At 39.7% G+C, this 19,458-nt stretch overlaps 1 protein-coding gene across 4 annotated transcripts in view; it reads left to right on the top strand.

Annotated features, from left to right (window-relative positions):
* GTDC1 (glycosyltransferase like domain containing 1) overlaps positions 1 to 19,458 on the top strand; it is a 293,649-nt gene that overhangs the window by 39,002 nt on the left and 235,189 nt on the right. For all 4 annotated transcript variants that reach the window (XM_059476534.1, XM_059476535.1, XM_059476536.1 and 1 more), the window contains exon 4: positions 13,547 to 13,757. In XM_059476534.1, the coding sequence (XP_059332517.1) occupies positions 13,576 to 13,757 (182 nt within the window). In that variant the 5' untranslated portion in view covers positions 13,547 to 13,575. The remainder of the gene's footprint in view (positions 1 to 13,546; positions 13,758 to 19,458) is intronic.

Genomic DNA, 19,458 nt, shown 5'->3' with positions numbered 1-19,458 from the left:
CTTTTATAGAGGACAGAATTGTTAAATTTGTGGAAATAGAAAGGGAAGTGAAACTGGCAATTAGACAAGGATAATAAAGGAAGAGAACTGTGGAGCTTTTGCTTCTGAAACACTGAAGAAATGACTGTATTCAAATTGGAGGTTTTCTAATGAGGAATATGGCAGAATGGGCAAAGAGAAGAGTGTTTGATTTTGTGGACTGTCAGATGGAGGATTTGTTCATACACAGGTTGGAAGTGAGACTAGTTTGAGACAGGAAGAATTGGTATGTGACCCATCTAGGTAGTAGTTGATGTGCTGTTTGTATGTAAATCTCCTGTTTTATCATTAAAAAAATTAAAGAAGAAGAAAAAGGTGATGTAGGATTAAGGAAAGGAAAGTGCAACATGAAGTAATGAAAAGAAGCTAAGAGAGTAGGGAAGAACTTAGGAATTGTTAAGAAACATAAGTGAAAAGAGGAAATCAGGGATTCAGTTTTTTTGAGAAACAATTCATATGGCTTCAAGAAGTGTGGATTTTCCTTTTGAAGATGGAATTCATCAGCTATCCAGATGAAGAGGATACAATTTGGTCTCATTTTCATAATGAAATAATGGAAGTACAATCTGGGTGAAAGATGTATTTGTCTGTATTTTCTTAGAAGGGATGATGCTAATGATAAATTAATGCTGTTTTTCAGAATATTTTTCTCACGTGTGGCAAAGTGTCAAGGACTTTTCTCAAAGTCCTGCTGGTTTGAAAGAGAATGTATATTGTGGTGGTTGGGAATAGGGGCATACGAGTCACTGCTCCTTTCTTCTGCACTTGGTTTTACTGTAAAACTACTGTTGGGAAACAGTGCAAATCACAATTTTTAATTCAGGTTTTCTCATCTGTAAAGTAGAGATAACAATACCTGCCTACCTCACACGAGTGTTGCGAGGTTTAATTAATGTTTGTTAAGCTCTTCAGCATTTTTGGATAAAAGCAGATAAATTAAACCTCTTGTTGTTAATAATGGGAAAACCCCAGGCAGAAGGTGTAGTATGATTTTGGGGTTGGAGGGAGGAGATAGAATAATTACAGTTTGTTGTTTCAAGCATATTTAGACAGAACAATTGACAATGTTTGGTTAGAAGTTATATTATTAGTTCTGTGTAAGAATCCAAGCTTTTTCTTACAAATTGCTAGTAATTTGAGCTTATACACAGTGTTTTATTTTGTTTTAGAATCATAATATGGTTTAGGTTGCGAGGGACCTTAAAAGTGATGTAGTTGCAACCCCCTGCCATGGGCAGGGACACCTTTCACTATCCCAGGTTGCTCCAAGCCCCATCCAAGCTGGCTGTGGACACTTCAAGGCTTGGGACATGTTCATACAGATTAGGACTCCTTTGGCTTTGCGAAGTTGAATTAATCATCTATATTCCATTTTTGCTTCCGCTGTAAGGTAAATGCCTTCTAGTCTGGCTATATATATACAAAACCAAACCAAGTATTTCTCTGTCATCAAACACTGCGTCAAGGTTTCTAGGACTGAAGTGTGGTATTTAGAGGCTGTGGGCTTTGGAATAACAAGTCAGTAGGCAACAGCAGTAAGAAACACATGAAGTTCTGTGTATGCATGAATGGGTCTCTGCAGTATAATTTAAGCAACCCTGTAATATGGTCAGGAGGCAGTTTTTTTGTGAAAATCATTGAAAAAAGTAATTGAGTGAAATAGTGTTGAGTGATAAGAAAATCAGTGGGGGATTAACCTTGCTAAAGCTTGTTTCTGAAGCTTTTTTCCCTATTCAGATAGGATATAGTCAAAGTAACCATTCTGGTAACAGTCAAAGGAAACGCTGTGTGTATTCCCCAGCACGTTTCTTAGAATCCACTGTGCCTGTAGACACCAACTTTACAAACGTAGTGGTGTGTCAGCAACATCCCAGGTGTCATTATAAATGCCAGCAGTATGTAAGTGGTATTTGTAAATAAGCCCGAACAAGTGAAATGGTCTGTGTTAGTCAACCATTCTGCACCTTGGATACATTGAAGGCTGATGCTTGGTTGAGTAGCTAAACTAAATATCAAGTGGTGTTACACAGCTTGAAAAGAAGCTCAGCTCTAAAGAGAAAAAGCAGACTTTTTTTCTTTCTAAGTCATTCTGTTAATGCCCAAGAAGATGTTTCCGTGAGTGTTAAGAAACCAACTGTCTATAGACTCTAGGAAAAATGGTTTATGGATCTCTCTTGCCCATGCTCATTCAGAGCTTCAATGGGGAGGCAGAGTGCTGCAGCTCTGAAGAGTAGCTTGAATCATCTTGCATGAATATTGCTCTCTCCAAGGATATTGGCATGCAAAACAGATTCTGTTCATCTTAGAGGATGTTGAATGCACCTCACACATGGCTTCATAACCACTTTGAGATGAACAGGCAGAGTTTGGATTACGTTCTTGTCAGTGGAAGCAAGTGTGTGTGTGATCAATGCAGATAGGTGGAAATAATTCCCTTTTCTCAGAGCATTTGCATGGTATTGCTTATTTTGGGTACCCCATCTGAGTTTTTTTTCCACTTGTATATTTTCTGAAGGGAACTTATTATTTTCCTTCCTCTCCTTTCCCCTCCCTCATAATTATATTTTATCTTTGGTGGTCAAAGGGGGGAGAGTGTCTTCCAGATTTATTTCTGCCTTAAATGTGGGGCTAAATCAGTTTCATAAGCACCTTCAAGTATCTATCGCTGACAAAGCTTTGTGGAATTAGTCTCTGCTTAAACACTGATGGGAAAATAGGATCTGAAAATATTCAGAAAGTTCAGAGTGAATGATGCTGATCTAAGGCCTGTGTAACACCTCTCTTGGCTTCAGATCCATTGAATGAAAGTGATTTTTGAAAACCACAGCATAAATAGGTGATTTAAATACAGGTTTAATGTCATCTCTGTAACAAAAGCACTCCAAATCTCTAGTCTAACCTTACTCTTCAGTTTGAAGCCATTCCATCTGTCCTATCCCTCCAAGCCCACGTCCCAAGAACGTTTCCATCTCTCCTGAAGGCCTTTGAGGCACCAGAAGGGGCTCTGAGCTCTCCCCAGGGCCTTCTCTTCTCCAGGTGAGCACCACCAGCTCTCCCAGCCTGGCTCCAGAGCTGTGGGGCTCCAGCCCTTGGAGCATCCTCATGAACTCCTTTTGATCCACTCAAACTGGTCCAGGTACATGGAAATAACCAGAAGTTTCAGCTGTAGCATTGCTGTGAGCCTGACTGCCCGTGGAACACTGTTTTGAGGTAACACTGCCCTGATTACAGAGGTTTTCCCAAACTGTCCATACGATGTTGTTTTCCAGGCCTCCAAGAGCTGCTTATGGCTGCTGTGAATGCTTAACTGGGGGTATTGCCAAAAATTTCCCAATGGCCAGAGTAACTGCACAGCCCTGATGCCTTTAGTAGGAGTCAGAACAGATCTTTAACTTGCTGGCAAAGGCTGTGATATTTGTGGCTTTGAAATGAAGAAGTGGGAATATTAAGCACAGGCCTTGCGTGTGTGAGGTGTGAGCGGTTTCTTGCGTTGCCTTGTAATGGTATTTCTGGGATTTTTATCAGCAGTGTCAGCAAGAGCACCTACTAATATCCAGTTAAACTTTAAATAGTTTGGATCTTCCAGTAATGACCTTAAAATAGTTCCTTGAGCTCTGAGCCCTGCAGTGGATATGTTTTGTTCTCTGCTCCCCTGTAGTCATGGCCATTGTAAACCATATTAATGTTCCTGACCTCCCAATCCTGGAAGTGTCCAAGGCCAGGCTGGGTGCGGTGTGGAGCTGTCTGATCTAGTGTAAGGTGTCCTTGCCTGCAGGGTTGGAACAAGATAACCTTTAAGGTCTCTTCAAACCCAAACTATTCGGTGATTCTTAGTGTTGTACCAGTGTGTGGGGGGAGTGCTCCAGGTTCTGTGCTGGTACAAGTGGAAGGAGCTGGTAAGTGACAGCATAATTTTGGTTTTGTTGAGCAGTATGTTCTATTTTGATAAGGATTTTCAGGTTTTGAAGAAAAGTTTTGTGAGTGTGGCCAGTTGCTCAAGCACAGTAAATGATTTTCAGACAGTGACCCTAAAGCTGAAAACCCAAGTGAGTTGTACTGATACATTCATGATTTATAATGGAGTCAAATTAAAAAAAAAAATTCCTGTTTTTAATTCTTTTTGTTAAAGACTACAGTGCTGTTTGTGGGTTGTAGCCGGATTTTCTTATGTGCAATAAAAGCCAAGTTTTTAAGGCCCAGGCTTTTTTGAGCATGATGATTTTAATGGCACTTTTCAGCCATCTGAGAAACTTCAAGGAAAAAATTTACATCTTGATGTCCTCTCTGAGTGTCCTTGCCTTGCTTTATCTGTGACACTGTTAAAAAGGGCCACGCACTTGTTTCATGTCTGTTAGGGTCTCCCCCAGACATGAATATTTATTCGCTTTGCAGTATCTGTTTTGAAAACATCAGCTCAGAACCTAAACTTGTTTACAAAACAACCAAAATAACCTTCCAAAACAGATTGTTTTGAGATGCTTGTGTATCGCTTTTATTCATGGAAAACAAATATTTCCTGCAATGCTCACCATTTCAATTGGCAGATGATACCAGACATGTTTATTTAACTCGTGTCAGTGTTTTTCAGCTTTCTGCAATGTGTGTATCCATAGATACTTCCCAGTGGAGGAGGCAGACCCCTTAACTTTCTGATACTTGTGAAGTAAAATAAAATGTATGAATACGCTTTTCTTCATTGCTTTAAGCCAATCCTTGAAGTAATTTGCAAGCTCTGCACACAAGAGGATAGAAACCAAGTGACTTAAGTCATTAAATTTGCTATTCTTGGGTCAGCAGAGATGCTGGGGAACACTTGCAGTGAGCTGTCAGAAAGCATTTTGGCCAGAAACTGGAGCCTTTAATATTTCTAGAGCCCTTTCAGAGGGCTTAGTCAAAGCCTGCTAGGGAAATTATTTACAGGAAACAGGGTGCTGCACCACTAAATCAAATTGGCAACTCCTATTGTGCTGGATTTATAAATTGGTGTGGGTAACATGTCATCTGCACGTCAAGTTGGAAATAAGATATAAATATTGTTAACATGGAAAAATGTTTAGTGCTGTATGAAGCCCTCATTCAGTATTGTGTGATGTTTGCTATTGACTCTGAGGGCTTTTGAGGGGTTTCTAAAAGCCCTACTGTGGTGCTGGCTGCACAGAAGTTAATGAGAGGTATTTCTGTTCTTATGGCTTCAGAACATGAAGCCCTGGTTCAACTCTCTCCTGAACTGAAAAGAGTTGGGCAAGTGAAAGAACAGAAAATTTCATCTGTTGAATTTTAGTACTTAATATTCAAAGCTGAGGGCTTTTTTGTACAAGTAACATTTCAGCCTTGAAGTTACTTAGAGGATCATGCCCACACTGCTGTAGGGATCCAGTACTTAAATGTTGTGTCTCATAAACTAACAATAACTTGATCATTTATTCTCTTCCCTTGAAATTAAGGATTTCATAGGTTGGCAATATCCTCATGATTGCTCTTTTTATGTTCCTTTAGTTGCAGGTCTTAAGGTGGGAAAACATGGCAGGTACATTTGGCTCCTCTTTTGAAGTCCATTTTCCATCACGATTGAAATAAATTTTGAAGTAATTTTACTGAAATATCTTGTGAACTTTGCATCGCAGAATGGTTTGGGTTGGAAGAGACCTTAAAGCTCATCTTGTTCCTACCTCCTGCTGTGGTCAGGACATATTCCACTATCCCAGGTTACTCTAAGCCTTGTCCAACCCAACCTTGGACACTTCCAGGGATCCAGGGCAGCCACAGCTTCTCTGGGCAACCTGTGCCCTTACCACCCTCACAGTGAAGAATTTTGTTATCTTATCTAACCCTGTCAGTGAGGGTTGAGCACAATCCCTGTGTCCTGTCCCTCCATCCCTTGTCCCCAGCCCCTCTCCAGCTCTCCTGGAGCCCCTTTAGGCTCTGGCAGCCTTCTCTCCTCCAGGTGAACACCCCCAGCTCTCCCAGCCTGGCTTTACCAAGCCCACATCTCTCTTGCACTGGAAAGCCCAGAGCTGGATGCAGCTCTGCAGTTGGGATCTCACGGGAGCAGAGGGGCAGCATCCCCTCTCTCGACCTGCTGCCCCTATGGCTTTGGATGCAGCTCAGGACAGAGTTGGCTTTCTTACCACCTGTCCTCAGAATTGCTCCTGTGTTTGGGTCCCCTCCCTGATTTCACAGCTGAACTCCATTTGACAGTGGATCTCATTGCATCCTTTTCATGGACTCAAGGTGTGACTGAAGAAGCAGATCCTTTCATCACATATTCAAGGGATACCTTCTGACTGCAAAAGAAATCTGGCTTGTGCCCACTCAAGTGTTGCTGCCAAACATCTCAGGCTACCAAGCCTAATGTTGAAATTAACTCTTGCAATTCCAGCTTTTTATAAGAGCAGTTTAATTTCTCAATCCTAAGTTCTGTTGACACAAGAGTGATTGGGTCTTCATTTATTATTTTGCTACTTCAAATTTGCTGAGGAAAACAAATCAACTTTTTGATGTGGGTTGATTTTTATTACTTCACAGAGTGACTAATGATGGCTTCTAGCAAATGCTTTGTCTTTTAATCAATTGGCTAATATGCACTGTAGACTGTGACTTTCAAATAAAATTAGTTAAAATATTTGTGACTTTTTAAAAATGAATACATATGCTCTTTAAACTGGCCATGAATGCACATTGTAATTCTTACCTTCTGTACAGAAACTGGTCTGAAGCTCAGAGCGTGTGGAGCACATTTCTCATCATATTCCTAATAAATCGGAGGAATTTCAAAATGCCAGCCCATTATTACCAGACTGGGACTTTTTCTATAATAGGGAACTAGCAACTAATATGTCTCCTGTCAAGTTTAAAAATAGTGCTACATCTCCCATTACCACACCTATTAGTTCCCTCTCCTCTCGGAGATACTCTAAATCAAGGATCCTTCATCTATTTAAACCTAATGTAAGCCTTCAGCATCATCAGTGCTATCAAATTTATAGTCATAGGTGCAGCACTGGAAATGTTGAGTCCTGTAAACTGTGTTGATCCTTCATGTGCTGTAAACACACTGCAAATAAGTTGGGTAAAGCCAACATATCATTTAACAACTTCAGCAGTCTGTTAAAATCAGTTTTCATTTTTCTAGGCTTCTGAATTACATGGCAAATGGGAGCTTATAATTAACTGTTAAATCAGGATAACTAATTTTCTCTCAGATCCAATTGCAAACCTGGCATACTCTCATATTAGAGCTGTATTTTTTTTTTTATTTTACCTTGTTTAAAAAAATCCTGTTAGTGGTGGAAGAGCTCCTCAAAATAATGTAAAACTTTTTGTGAAGATAATTATTTAATATCTTCTGCTCTGCAGCATACTCATGTTAACTTCTGTAAATCTATTTGGACCATTAAAAGGAGGAGACAGAGGAACAAAGCCTGTGGAAGAGTTAATTTGGTTTGTGGGTGATGGTGGCTGTGGTTGTTTTCTTGGCAGAGGATGGCCCTGGTTCTCCATCACACCTTTTCTGTGTCTTTTTCCCTTTTATCTTGCTTTTCTTTGGAGGAAAATTTTATCCTAATTAAATATGAACAATGTTTAATTTGCCCTTGTAAAACTGAATTTGTGAGGGTAGTTTACAGAGTACTGAGTATCCCTCATGCCCTGTCCTGAGTAGTATTTAGTCCCATGCATGCAATTTAGGAGGTCAATTAGACACAAAGAAAGCAAGTTGCATATTGTAATTGCCATTCCAAGTGTACTGAGGCATCAGCACATCAGTCAGGGAAATTTCCCTGAAATATATCTTTGGAGTGCTGTGCTCCATGGGGGCATGGAGGCTTCCCCACAGAGGTAACTTTGACTGTTGTGGTTTTGATTTAACCATAAATGTGATGCACAGATGTCTTTCTCCACTGGAAAAAAAGTATAAATTGCAATAATTTATTCAGTATAGATTAAGATCTTCAAAGATGTTGATTGAGGATGGCTAGAAGTATAGATGCAGAGTATTTATGATCGTCTCAGACTGTGTTAGGGAAGAAGGTAAAAAGAAAATTCTGGGGATTAAATTTTTTTTGCTTTTCTGTAGCTGGAAAAAAACCCCAAATTTAATTTACAACATAAAATTATGAAGGTCATTAGTGCCTTTGCCTAGATAAAATAGTAAAACAGTTTAAATTCTGAGTTTTAAAATGCGTACACCGCATATGCATTAACATCTTTTTCCTAAGGATTTATAGCAATATTGTTAACTTAGCATTCACAGGGTAGTGTGCAGCTTTTACAGCATGTTACTTTCTAAATGCATAAACTCCAAAAGGAGCCTTAACTGTTTCTTATGTCGGTGTGTCTCTGGATTGATAGCCATGGGACATCTTAAAAATCTTGATTTCCAATTCCTGCTGCTCCATCTCAGGGTTGAAAACACAGACATAAGAACTGAACGTGGAAGTCCTCACAATTCAATTAAGATCAAACCAATTCTTTGAAAAATTATGTTGTTTGATAGAATCACAGAATAGTTTGGGACCTTAAACCTCATCCAGTGCCACCCCCTGACATGGTCAGGGATGCCTTCCACTATCCCAGGGTGCTCCAAGCCCTGTCCAGCCTGGCCTTGGACACTTCCAGGGATCCAGGGGCAGCCACAGCTTCTCTGGACACCCTGTGCCAGGGCCTCTCCACCATGACAGGGAAGGATTTCCTCCCAGTTTCTAATGTAAACCTACCTTCTTTCAGTTTAAAGCCATTCTCCTTGTTCTGTCACTCCATGCCCTTGTATGTGTAGCTCATAAGTACAGTAAAAATGAGATGTGGTATTTTAGTGAAACCAAAGCAGGCCAGGAAATCCATGGAGGTTTCATTCCTTGCTTCCTCCAGGTAATGGTAAATTTTGGTATTCTGTAGGTGTTTGTAGCTCTCAGGTTGTGTACATAGTCCAGACTGTGGTTTATGGGTGTCAACAGTAAATTAATGTTACTGCTGCTCAGCCATCCAAATGCAGGTGAACAATTTTGGTCTACCACATTCTCAAAAGAAGTGGAGGTTTTCTTGCTTTTTCCAGTTGGTTTATATAAAAGATAAATTGTCATTCTCGCTTATGCAGTTTAGTAATGACAAACCTCAAAACTGGTACTTTTGGGTGATCTAAATACAAGTTAAATTTTGGTTAAACCTTAAGATGTGATTGTGTTTAAGGTACAGCTTTGGGGTTTCGGTGAGTCACTATCGTGAGTGGGAGGGCAGTGCAGGCTCTTTCAATCTCTGGGTGTGTATTTACAGCACATCCCCAATTCAGGTGGGGATGAGAAGGGACAGAGGAGGAAAGGTAAAGACTCTCAAAAGTCCTTTGGAAAATCACATTTTATTGCAATGTGAAACATGGAAATTTTTTGCCTGTCTCAGCCGTCACAGTGAGTTTATGTGAAACCATCAAAGGTTTAAGTGTGTTGATGTCCACAGGTTGTACCTGGTGGGTTTTGCAGTGGGTTGAGTTACGACACTCTGAACCACGTGTGCTCGGATACGGCGGTGGAATAAATTTCTCATATGTGTGGGACTGTGACGGTTAAAACAATCATTACTGAAACCATATACCTTATTTCCTGTAACTAATAGCAGAGCTCTACCTGTGGAATATATTAACAATTATTCCTTTGGGCTTGGATGGTTGCTCAGCTGTTTTGTTGGACAGATATTTAGACGTGGTCTGTAATTTATGTTGTCTGAGTACGTCAATGAACAGAGCTAATTATGGCTTCCTGATGTGAGCTGTGCTGATGTTTGTGAAACCACACTTCTGCATATAAGAGTGAATGTGTGTTCTTTAATAAATTGTGGAAAATGATGGGTTTTCTCTGCCTAGGTTGGTTAACAAAAATACCTAAGTTGGCATTCACCTGGAGTTTAAAAAGAAGCCATGGTTTTGTGTCTGGTTGAACAGTTAATCCTTCCATGCCTTTAAAGATAATTTTTATTTATTACTCTGTGCAGTACTCAGACTTCCTTTTAAAAGGAAATTACTGGTTCAAACAGCAGTGGCTCTTTCAGGGACTCCATGACTTGCCATGTTTCAGTGTGGGGTAGAGCTGCAGCAAGTGACAAAAGTCCTGGCTGAATGTCACCATGAGCTTCTGGCTTTGAGACAGCACCTAATTACCCACCTACACTTCTCAGTACTTCAATATACCTCTGTATTAGTCATGTCATTTGGACACTGTTACCACTTTGAAGGTTTTTTTTTTTCAGATGTGTAATGTGTATCCTGAGGAATGTGCTGCTCTGTATGGTAAAGACAGAGTAGGAAACTTTCAAAGGAAAGGATCCTGCAACCATGTGGATGGGGTTGAGCTGTTTGAGGAACACCCAGGATTGCTGGCTCCAGAGAGGAAATACTGTAATGAGAAAGGGGAAGCAGTTCTGTTTTTCTAATATTTGTTGTTTTCTTTGAAATGGGGAAAAGAATACCTGGAGTGATTTATATTTAATTGAGGATTGCATTCCATCAGATATGGTGAATGTTCTCAGGCCATTTATCAGCTGTGTCTTTTGGAGACCTCTGAGGAGTTTATGGTACATATTTACCTTAACTTGGCTGGGTCAAGGGAAATAAAGCAAAAATAATAGCTGTTATTTTTGTATGTGAACAAAACTGGAAGTCATGTGGGTGAAATATGAGCCAAACGACCATGTCCTACCTCCTCTGTGTCTTTCTAAGTACAAGAAATTATTAGTTATATGTAATATAATTTCCTTAGCATTATCAGTGTATCTTTTAAAAACAGAAGATTTATTGACTTTTAAGTTGCTTCATCTAACTCAAGCCCTGAAGTGAATGTGACATATATTGTACTGCCATTATCCTTTAGTAGTATCTTATGTAGGTAGCATCTTATTTTGAAAAAACAAACGACAAAAAGGAATAAAATAAACCACGTACTGCTTCTTAAATAACATTATAACATTTTTTCTGAATTGAATTTGGTGTATATTGCTGGTAATGTACAGAGATCACACAACAACAGAATCCTACAAGTGCTAGTGAGGATTTCCATAAGCAGTACCTACATTTTTTTGGAGCGAGTGAGTTTTGTAAGAAAACCTTTGAGCTTTAGGTCGCCTCTGAAAAAAAAATGTGTCATTGCTGATTGTCACCCTCATGGGCTGCTGCCACGGGGTCTATGAGTGTTATTGTGAAGAATTACATATCAAGAGCTATCTTAACACCCACTCCACGACACATCCACGATTCAACCCAGTTTCCCAATGTAAATAGCCAAAGGGAGTTTATTGTGTAGTAATGCTTGTGCATTGCAGTCCCCCTAATAGATCTAAAGGTAGGTAAATGCAGAATAATGAAGTAAATGTCAGGGTCTTTAAGCAGGAGGAAACACGAGGACTGAGCAATCTCTTCCCGTCAGCATGTACAGTCATTCTCTGTTCCCGTGAGGGATGTACAGTGAAAACTGGTGCAAAATAAAACCAAAGAGCACAGTGTGGGTTCAGCTGAACCTGGGTGATAAAACCAGTTTCAGAACTAGTCTGGTGAAGTGTGATCTGATCAGATGCTTCATGAACAAATTGCTTTATTAGTGATACTGCTAATGATTTGTAAATTAGTTGCAAGCCTCCCTGAGTGACTGACTCAGTGGCATTTACCAACTTTTCACACACCCCATTTTTAGGGGTTGAATTTATAAAATGTTTCCTTTTAGTCCCTTGAATTAAATTTTCGGTGGCATTTGATGACAAGCATAGCATGATTAATTACAAATTGTTCTTTAGGTGAATAGTGCAGATTCTAAGCCACAGCTTGTGTTTTTATAGCAGTTATTACCCTGCAGGCTCCAAAAGGGCTTTGGAGGAGAGAGTATGATTTTGGTTACATCATTGTAAATTCAGAAAACGTCAGTGATCTCAAAAGTGTGATTTTTTTGAAATTAGGTCAGTGGAAAAGAGATCAGAAACTGCTTTGCTACCTGAAAAGAAGCAAGCTCCAAAATGGAGTGAAGTATCTGCTTCCAGATGGCTTTCCTTTTGGTTTGGAAAGAACGCATTTGTTAAAACAAGTAATTTATTTCAAGTATTATGGAGGAGTGAATGATAGAGCAAATGATAACCTGAATCCAGGCTGGATTAGGACAAGAAAGTTGGAGCATGGAAGGTTTTTTCTTTTGGTGATGGTTCTGTGGTGACCCAGAAGCTCTGCATCACCATTTTGCCTGGCTCCTTGGTGGGCCAACAACAAAAAATAAACCTAAAGGTTTATTATGTTTTGTCTCCCAATTAAATTGATTCAGTGTTTGGATTTTTGTTGCTGGTTAACTGATGTTTTGATAGCCACAGTGCACTTAAAAAGGCTTTTTTGTTTGTTTTCTGCCCTCTGATTACAGAATACATAACATTTTTAACCTGATCTTGAATCAAACTAAGTTTCTCAACTCTGGGTGAGATGATGATTGAGATTTTCAGGACAGTATATAGTTCTCTGTTGAATTCTCAATTCTTGTCACCAGAGGTTTTGGTAAGATAAGGATTACAGTCTGAAACCACTAGAAATTGCAGGTCAGGAAATGGGTGTAAGGTGCAATGTACATTGTCAAACACCAGTCTGGAGTAATTGTGTTTAGTCCATCATTCTTAGGGAGTGTTGAGAGGGAAACCATCAGAGAGGTGTTTGTGGATGGTGAACACCTTTCAGCTTTCAGCTGTTGTGTGTGGTGGCTTTGCTCGAAGCATGTGAAAAGCAGCTTTTGAGTAGCCCAGGGCTGTGACTCATGAGGGCGATGAGCAATAGTCACCCGGTTTTCATCTGTCCCCTCGCTTTGGGCAGCACATTCTGCATCCTGTTTGTGAGCAGCTCTGTGGCTTTTTGTCTCAGAGCTTCCTTGAGCCTCCTCTAGTGTTCTCTTCCACCCACTTTGGAGAACTCAGAAGAAATAGGGTGGTTTACATGTCCTGTTGTTGCTGGGGTTGTGATCCCAGCTCCCAGCAATGCAGGAGGGTGTCCTGGGGAATGACCCACCTGCATCTCCCCAAGCTGCTCTCTGCCTTTAAGTCTCTTACCCAAATCACTATTACTGGCAACTGTTCTAGCTGAAGTGTGCTTGAATTACTCTTTAATTTTCTCTGCCACCAGGAAAAGGAGAATGAATGAATAACCTACATTCTAAGTTGTGGAATAATTGATTGTATTAGGGAGTTAGTGTGTAAAGTAAAGCTGTTTTTAAATATCGGATTGAAAACAAACCCATAAATTCAAAATACAGTGTGTTCCTAAGTCTTGCACATTTTCATTCATTTAAAATTTACAGACAGTATCTTTTAAAGGTCAAAATAATCTAGTCATCGTAATTCCTAAATTGCCTTTTCTGAAGTAGACTTATTAATATAATATCAAGGATATATTACAAGGCCTTGCAGTATATTTCTTCTTCGTCCAATATAATTTAAAGTGGTAACAATAATAATAATAGTAAACTTATGTTTCTAAAGTAAAATACTTTTCTATTTTCATTTTCAGGTTTCAGGCAGTTCTGAAGTACTTGGAAAATGAGTGTCCTTCTCATTGAACCCTTTTATGGTGGCTCCCACAAACAGCTGATGGATCTTCTCCAGGAAGAGCTACAAGAAGATTGTGTCCTCTGCACACTCCCAGCCAAGAAGTGGCATTGGAAGGCACGGACTTCTGCTCTTTATTTCATGCAAACAGTGCCAACAAGTTCTAAATACAGGTAACCAAGGGATTGAATAATTTCTAAACTCAAATTATGCAGCTGCCTTAAACCAGGTCTCTTGAACTCACTCCTTGTGTGTATGCAAGGGTGTATGTGAGAGCATTTAGGGGCTTGCAGTGGGCAGTACAGGTTTTTCTTCTTGGGTATAACTGAGAAATTGCATGTTTTATTTAGAATTTCCAGGACTGTTTTTTCTTGCATCTCCAGTCCCCGAGAGTCTCTCAATATCTGGGTGCCTGATGTCTGTATGTGTATGTGTATCTCTTATTTAAAATTTATCATGTGAGCTCAGTCATTCTGAAAGGTTTAAACTGTGCTTCACAGATTAGGCTGAGAGATGGCATAGATGTGAGCACTGCAAGCTTCCTCACGTGCCCTCCCATGTATCTATTAGCAAGTCTGATTTATCAGTGTCCTGCTCAGGCTGACCTGGAGGATTAAGGGAGCAGTTTTATCTTAATGATGGTCCAGTTCAGTAACGTGCCAGCAACTGTGGGTGTCAATTATACATTTATGTAAGTAGCAAATTTCCATCAGCTAGAACCTGTGCTGATAAAAACGGGCGATTTAGGTTGACAAGATAGCTATCACATAGTGAGAATCAGCCCCTCCAGAGCCAAGCTGTCTGTAAACCCAGCAGTTTTGCTTGGCCTACCTGATCAGATGAGATGTGGCGAGGTGATTGTCTGGAGCAGTGAGATAGAGCTTTGCTCACAGCATGCAGAACGTTGTGTGGGGACTGTGCACCTTCATGGGGGGAGGCTGTTCATGCACAGGGTTCTTTTAGCCCAAGCAGCTGCAGAATGAGCTTCAGGAGGACTCTGAGCACACCTGAATGATGTGCCAACGAGTCACAGTTCAGAACTGGGTCTGGTGTTTTTTACTGTGAGAGAGTAGGTGCTTCCTGAGAAAGGAATATAATTTTCCAAGAGTAGATTTGTGCTGTAGAAGGCTGCATTTGCTCAGTGTTACCCAGCACAATGTCTAAGCCGTCTTGGAGCACATATTGTGTAAACGTACACCTTTCCTGTGCCTGCTTTTGGCTCCCATTTAAAATAATCTCCCACCTCAAGCCAAACGTTATAATTAATTTTCCCCGTTTTGTCTTGTGCGAGGCATTTAGTTTCCTCTTGCTTTCTTTTTGCAACAGTTTTGTTTTGGAGGAGTGTACATGACAAACTGTTATGTAAATTTGTCTTGTATCACAACCACATCCTCCAACGCATCACAATGTTATCTGTGTTCCTTCAAGGTCAGCAGCCCAAGCTGTCCAGCACTAACTGCATTAAACTAATCAGACATCACTCATAGACATACACTTCATTAGTTTAACTTACAGTTACATTGACCTAAGATAACTTAACTCCAATTTGTCAAGTAACCCACATCTTGGGGAAAGGGGGAGGGAGTGCTGACAAAAAAAACCCCAAAAAAAGCAAAATCCCACAAAAAACCCAACAACCAAACAAAAAAACCTCAACCCAGCAGCCTGAAAACTCACTTGAAGTTAATAAACTTGCAATCTGTCATAGACTTATGTGCAAATACAACCTTTACTGACAGCAAATAAATCTGATCTAACCAATGGAGCATCTTAAGGAGAGGAAAGTGTTTTCTTTGCTGGTGCTGTTCGGGTTGGAGCAGAGGGAATCAAACAGTCAAAGTTGACAAAGATGCAATGGTTAAAATAGAATTTGTACCTTGTCCTCGCAGGCAGCATAAAATTTTAGGATCAAGGTCTGATATGGCTGGTGAGAGGAAAACTGATTAGAGGTACCTTCTACTTTACTTGCACATTTTTAATGCTTGTTTTGTAATTGAATGTTTCGATTATTTTATTAAATTGAAAGTATGGGTGCATCACATGCAACCTAGTAAGGATGACTACTCTCCTATTAGAAAACACATTGATTAAAATTAATTTTAATCCTGTTATTTCTAAGCTTTCTAATAACCACTGAAGATCAGCTTCCCAGGTAGCAGTTTGTAAAGACAAAATTCCATTCTAAACTGGCAATACTGCGTGTTTAGAATTGCACATTTAAATATTTCAGCCTTCTTCTGGGGTCGTGGAAAATACCAAATTTGCATTACTTATAATACTGATATTATTTAAAGAAAAAACCCCTTTGTTTTATAAGTGCTTTCCATAAATGTGACATTTTGTAAATACCTTGTTTTTATTTGTATATTTAGTGGTACAGAAAGGTCATGGATATTTCAAGTGCAAACACTTGTGATAACGGAGCTGCCTTACTAAGTTTTTATGTTCAAACTGTACTTTATTTCAAGATCCTGGTGTGTGTGAGAAGTAATAATGATGCTGTTGAGTCTGATTTAGATGTATTTTAGACAAGCAGTGTAGATATGTTTTAAGGGATTTAGAGTTCTATCCATATAAGCTGATTTTTGGGAGCAGAAGGTTCGTTAATTTAAATGTGACACTCAGCAAGTTAAGGAATAGTCTTAAAAAGTGCTTTTGAAACAAAGGATGCACTGCAGAGCTGTAGATGTTAAATTCAGATGTTCTACAGTGAACAGAGAGTTTCTGTGATGAACTTGCTAATTGTTTTATCAGAGAACAGACGTGTCCTCCCTTGAGCACAAACTAAAGCTGAGCTGGTAACAAACAGGGCATTTAATGTTACTTTTGTGAACTGTACGGCCGCTCTCTTGGTGTGCAGGAACGTGATGTTCCCAAGAAGGTGGAGATCTCCCCGGGATTGTCACAGGGAGAAGGTGTCCTCACCCTCCACAGGGAACACACAGAGCTCTTACGGGAGATATCGGACACTCAGTGTTAGATCTGCAGCCCTGCCTGGATTTGTATTAGTTCCCCAATGCAAAGTCTGTGCTGCATTTCTCCGGAAAAGTTTTGCTTTTCTGTTTCCTTGGCTTTGCTGAGCAATGTGTTAAACCAGCTCATGTTTTCCTTCTTCTCCTGAGAGGAGCATGGGAGCCCTGAGGAGTGGGAAGCCCAAGCATGCAGAATCCCTTCAACTTAGAAGGCCAGAATGAGAATTTAAAGGTGGATTACTTGCCTAGAGATCTTGCAATGATCACATAGATTGATGTGCAGCAGCCACAGACTGAGTTTCAATTGCTGTAGAGTCAACAGATGATTTTTCCCTAATTTGAAAGAAGGTGCTTGGATGTTGCGTTGGTACGAGGAGTTTCGTTCTCGTGGTGGCAGTTTCCAAATCACAGCATTTGAAGAGCACTGAAAAAAGGGAAGAATTACTGTCTGCTTTCTCTAGACAAGGTTTTCAACCATCTGAGGGTTTTGTTAGCAGTTGGTGGGATATTATCTTCATTCTGTGGATTTGGAAGGTCCAGCAGAGCTGCTGTGCTCACTGCTTTGTCTCCCAACTTCTTCAGACAGCTTCAGCCTCTTGATAAATGTGGGTGTCTGATCTTTAGCCTAAAGTTGTTTTCCATAACACACAGTGACTATTCTGTAATTCCAGAAAGCATGTAAAAGAAGAAATTTTTTTAGCCTTTTAAAAATTCTTAATTCAAGGAAAGTTCTCAAATTTGAAAATACTGTTGCACAATTTAATGAAAAACAAAAATGCTTTTTTTTTTTCCTCTAATTATTTTCTTTATTACAGTGAGCAGTCTATTAAATTACAGATAGTAAAACATTGGTATGATACATTAGATGAAAGGAGTTTATCTTTTAGGAGCTATCCTCTACAAAATAATTCAGTCTCCAAAAACTTAGTAGCATAAAACTGTAAAACAGAGTGACTAAATTCAGTGTAGCTTCCAGTGTGTTTTAATAGCACTGCTATATTATTTTAAATATATATATATATAAATATTATGTATAACATTCAGTATTGCCCCCCAGGTAGCTGTTCATATGAATAAAGATTTTATTTGTAACAGATTCTAGCCCTGAAATACCCCTAGGGTAAATGTTAGCATATATATACCCCTTGATATCTGACAACTATATTTTAAAGACAAATTCTGTGCTTTTTACATTTTACAAAAGAGAAAACAAATTATTGTTTTCAATTAATAGAGCTCTTGGAAAAAAACCCAACCTGGGGTGGTGTTCAGCAAAGGAGAGTGCATTTCAGCAGTATATAATATAGATGTGGTTGTTTCTTGATTTTTTTTTTAAATATTCTATTAAAATCTACTAGATTTTAGACTGTTTCAGATCTGATACTTTTGTTCTATTCTATAAGCAGAAAATGCATTATTATAGAGTGAATTCTGGTGGGCTGTGTCCCCTAAATAACTTAAAAAAGCAACCCTTTAATTTTTTTTTCCAGTGAGTATTTCAATCCTACTGAAAACATAACACTATGGGGATGTGTGACCATTTGCAAGCTTGAGGATTTAACTGTTTTCTAGATATTTTGCTTTCAGAAACATTCCTGCATGCCCTGGAGTAGGTGTTTGAGGATGTAACTCAAAGCAGGGCAGGGCAAATTTCTTTAAATCTGAATACATAGATACCCATTTGTGCTGGAAACAATCCTGCCTGTTTACATCTTTCTGTAAAATACTGGAAATGTTTATATAATCTTTGTAGGAATTGCAATAATTTGTCTTGCATTAGAGGCTGTCCTAGAATTTGACCCTCATAATGCTCAGTTAAGGAATAAATACATTATATGTATGAATAGTACATAAGTTAAAAGAAGATAACAAATTACCTACAAATTAAAAGAAAAAGTTTATCTGATAGTGTTTGGGATTTTTTGGGCATATTTTATGGTGTTTGCTTCTATAAATAGGTGAATAAACATAAATCTGATTCATAGCATTAGCTACTAAGAGTGTGTATTTTGATGTTGCTGCTCAAATTCACTGCATTTGAAGATGGGACGTGCCTCATCTCTTTGGAATTACTGAATAATTCTCTACCCAGAGGTTGTCTTGGTTTCACCCCATTGTTGTCTTTGCTCTTTGTGTTTTAACTGCAGTTTTGTGTGGGGCACAGTGGAATGTGCTCCTAGAGATCCCTTGTGCTTTTATGAGCTGATGTAAAGGCAGGAATATATAAGGTGATATATGTAATATCCAGTATGCCATAAGGACAGGGTTCAGGTCTCCTGGAAACACATAATCACAGATTGGGTTGGAGGTGACCATGTCATTCCAACCCCTTTGCCGTGGGCAGGGGCACCTTCCACTAGACCAGGTTTCTCCAATCCCTATCCAAGCTAGCCTTAAACACTTTTAAAATTAAAAATACCGCATGGATGTAACTCACCGATGGGTACAAATCTCCACATTCTCACCTTGTTGTGGAGGTGCCCAAAGGAAGGTGTGGGAGCCCCTGCTTCGCCCTGCGCTCCGCTTTTCCGCTCCCTCACTGAACAAAGGGTCACTACTGCTTTAATTCCCTTAGTGCAAAACTTGCTCGCGTTTTTCCCCCCGAACAAACCATTTTGAGTTCACCCAGGTTAGTTCACACGGGCTGGTGCAAACGCACACACGTTTGTCCTGCCCACGCTCCGAGGGAGCTGGCTGGGAGTTCGCTCCGCTCCGGGGGCCAGATGGCCGTCCTAGCACCGCGTTGAGCCTCCACCAATAAACCCTACTGAGATACGAGACACAGGCACCATGTACTGAGCTAAAACAACTTGGTGACTTCTGACCAGAGCTGGCTGGTGTCCAGCCAGCTTTGAGTGTAAGCACCGAGAATATACGTCCATATGGAATGGCACGAAGCTCC

Source organism: Ammospiza nelsoni, chromosome 7 (genome assembly GCF_027579445.1).
Source record: "Ammospiza nelsoni isolate bAmmNel1 chromosome 7, bAmmNel1.pri, whole genome shotgun sequence".
NCBI classification, from domain to species: domain Eukaryota; kingdom Metazoa; phylum Chordata; class Aves; order Passeriformes; family Passerellidae; genus Ammospiza; species Ammospiza nelsoni.
This window is presented reverse-complemented; position numbering and strand designations above follow the sequence as displayed.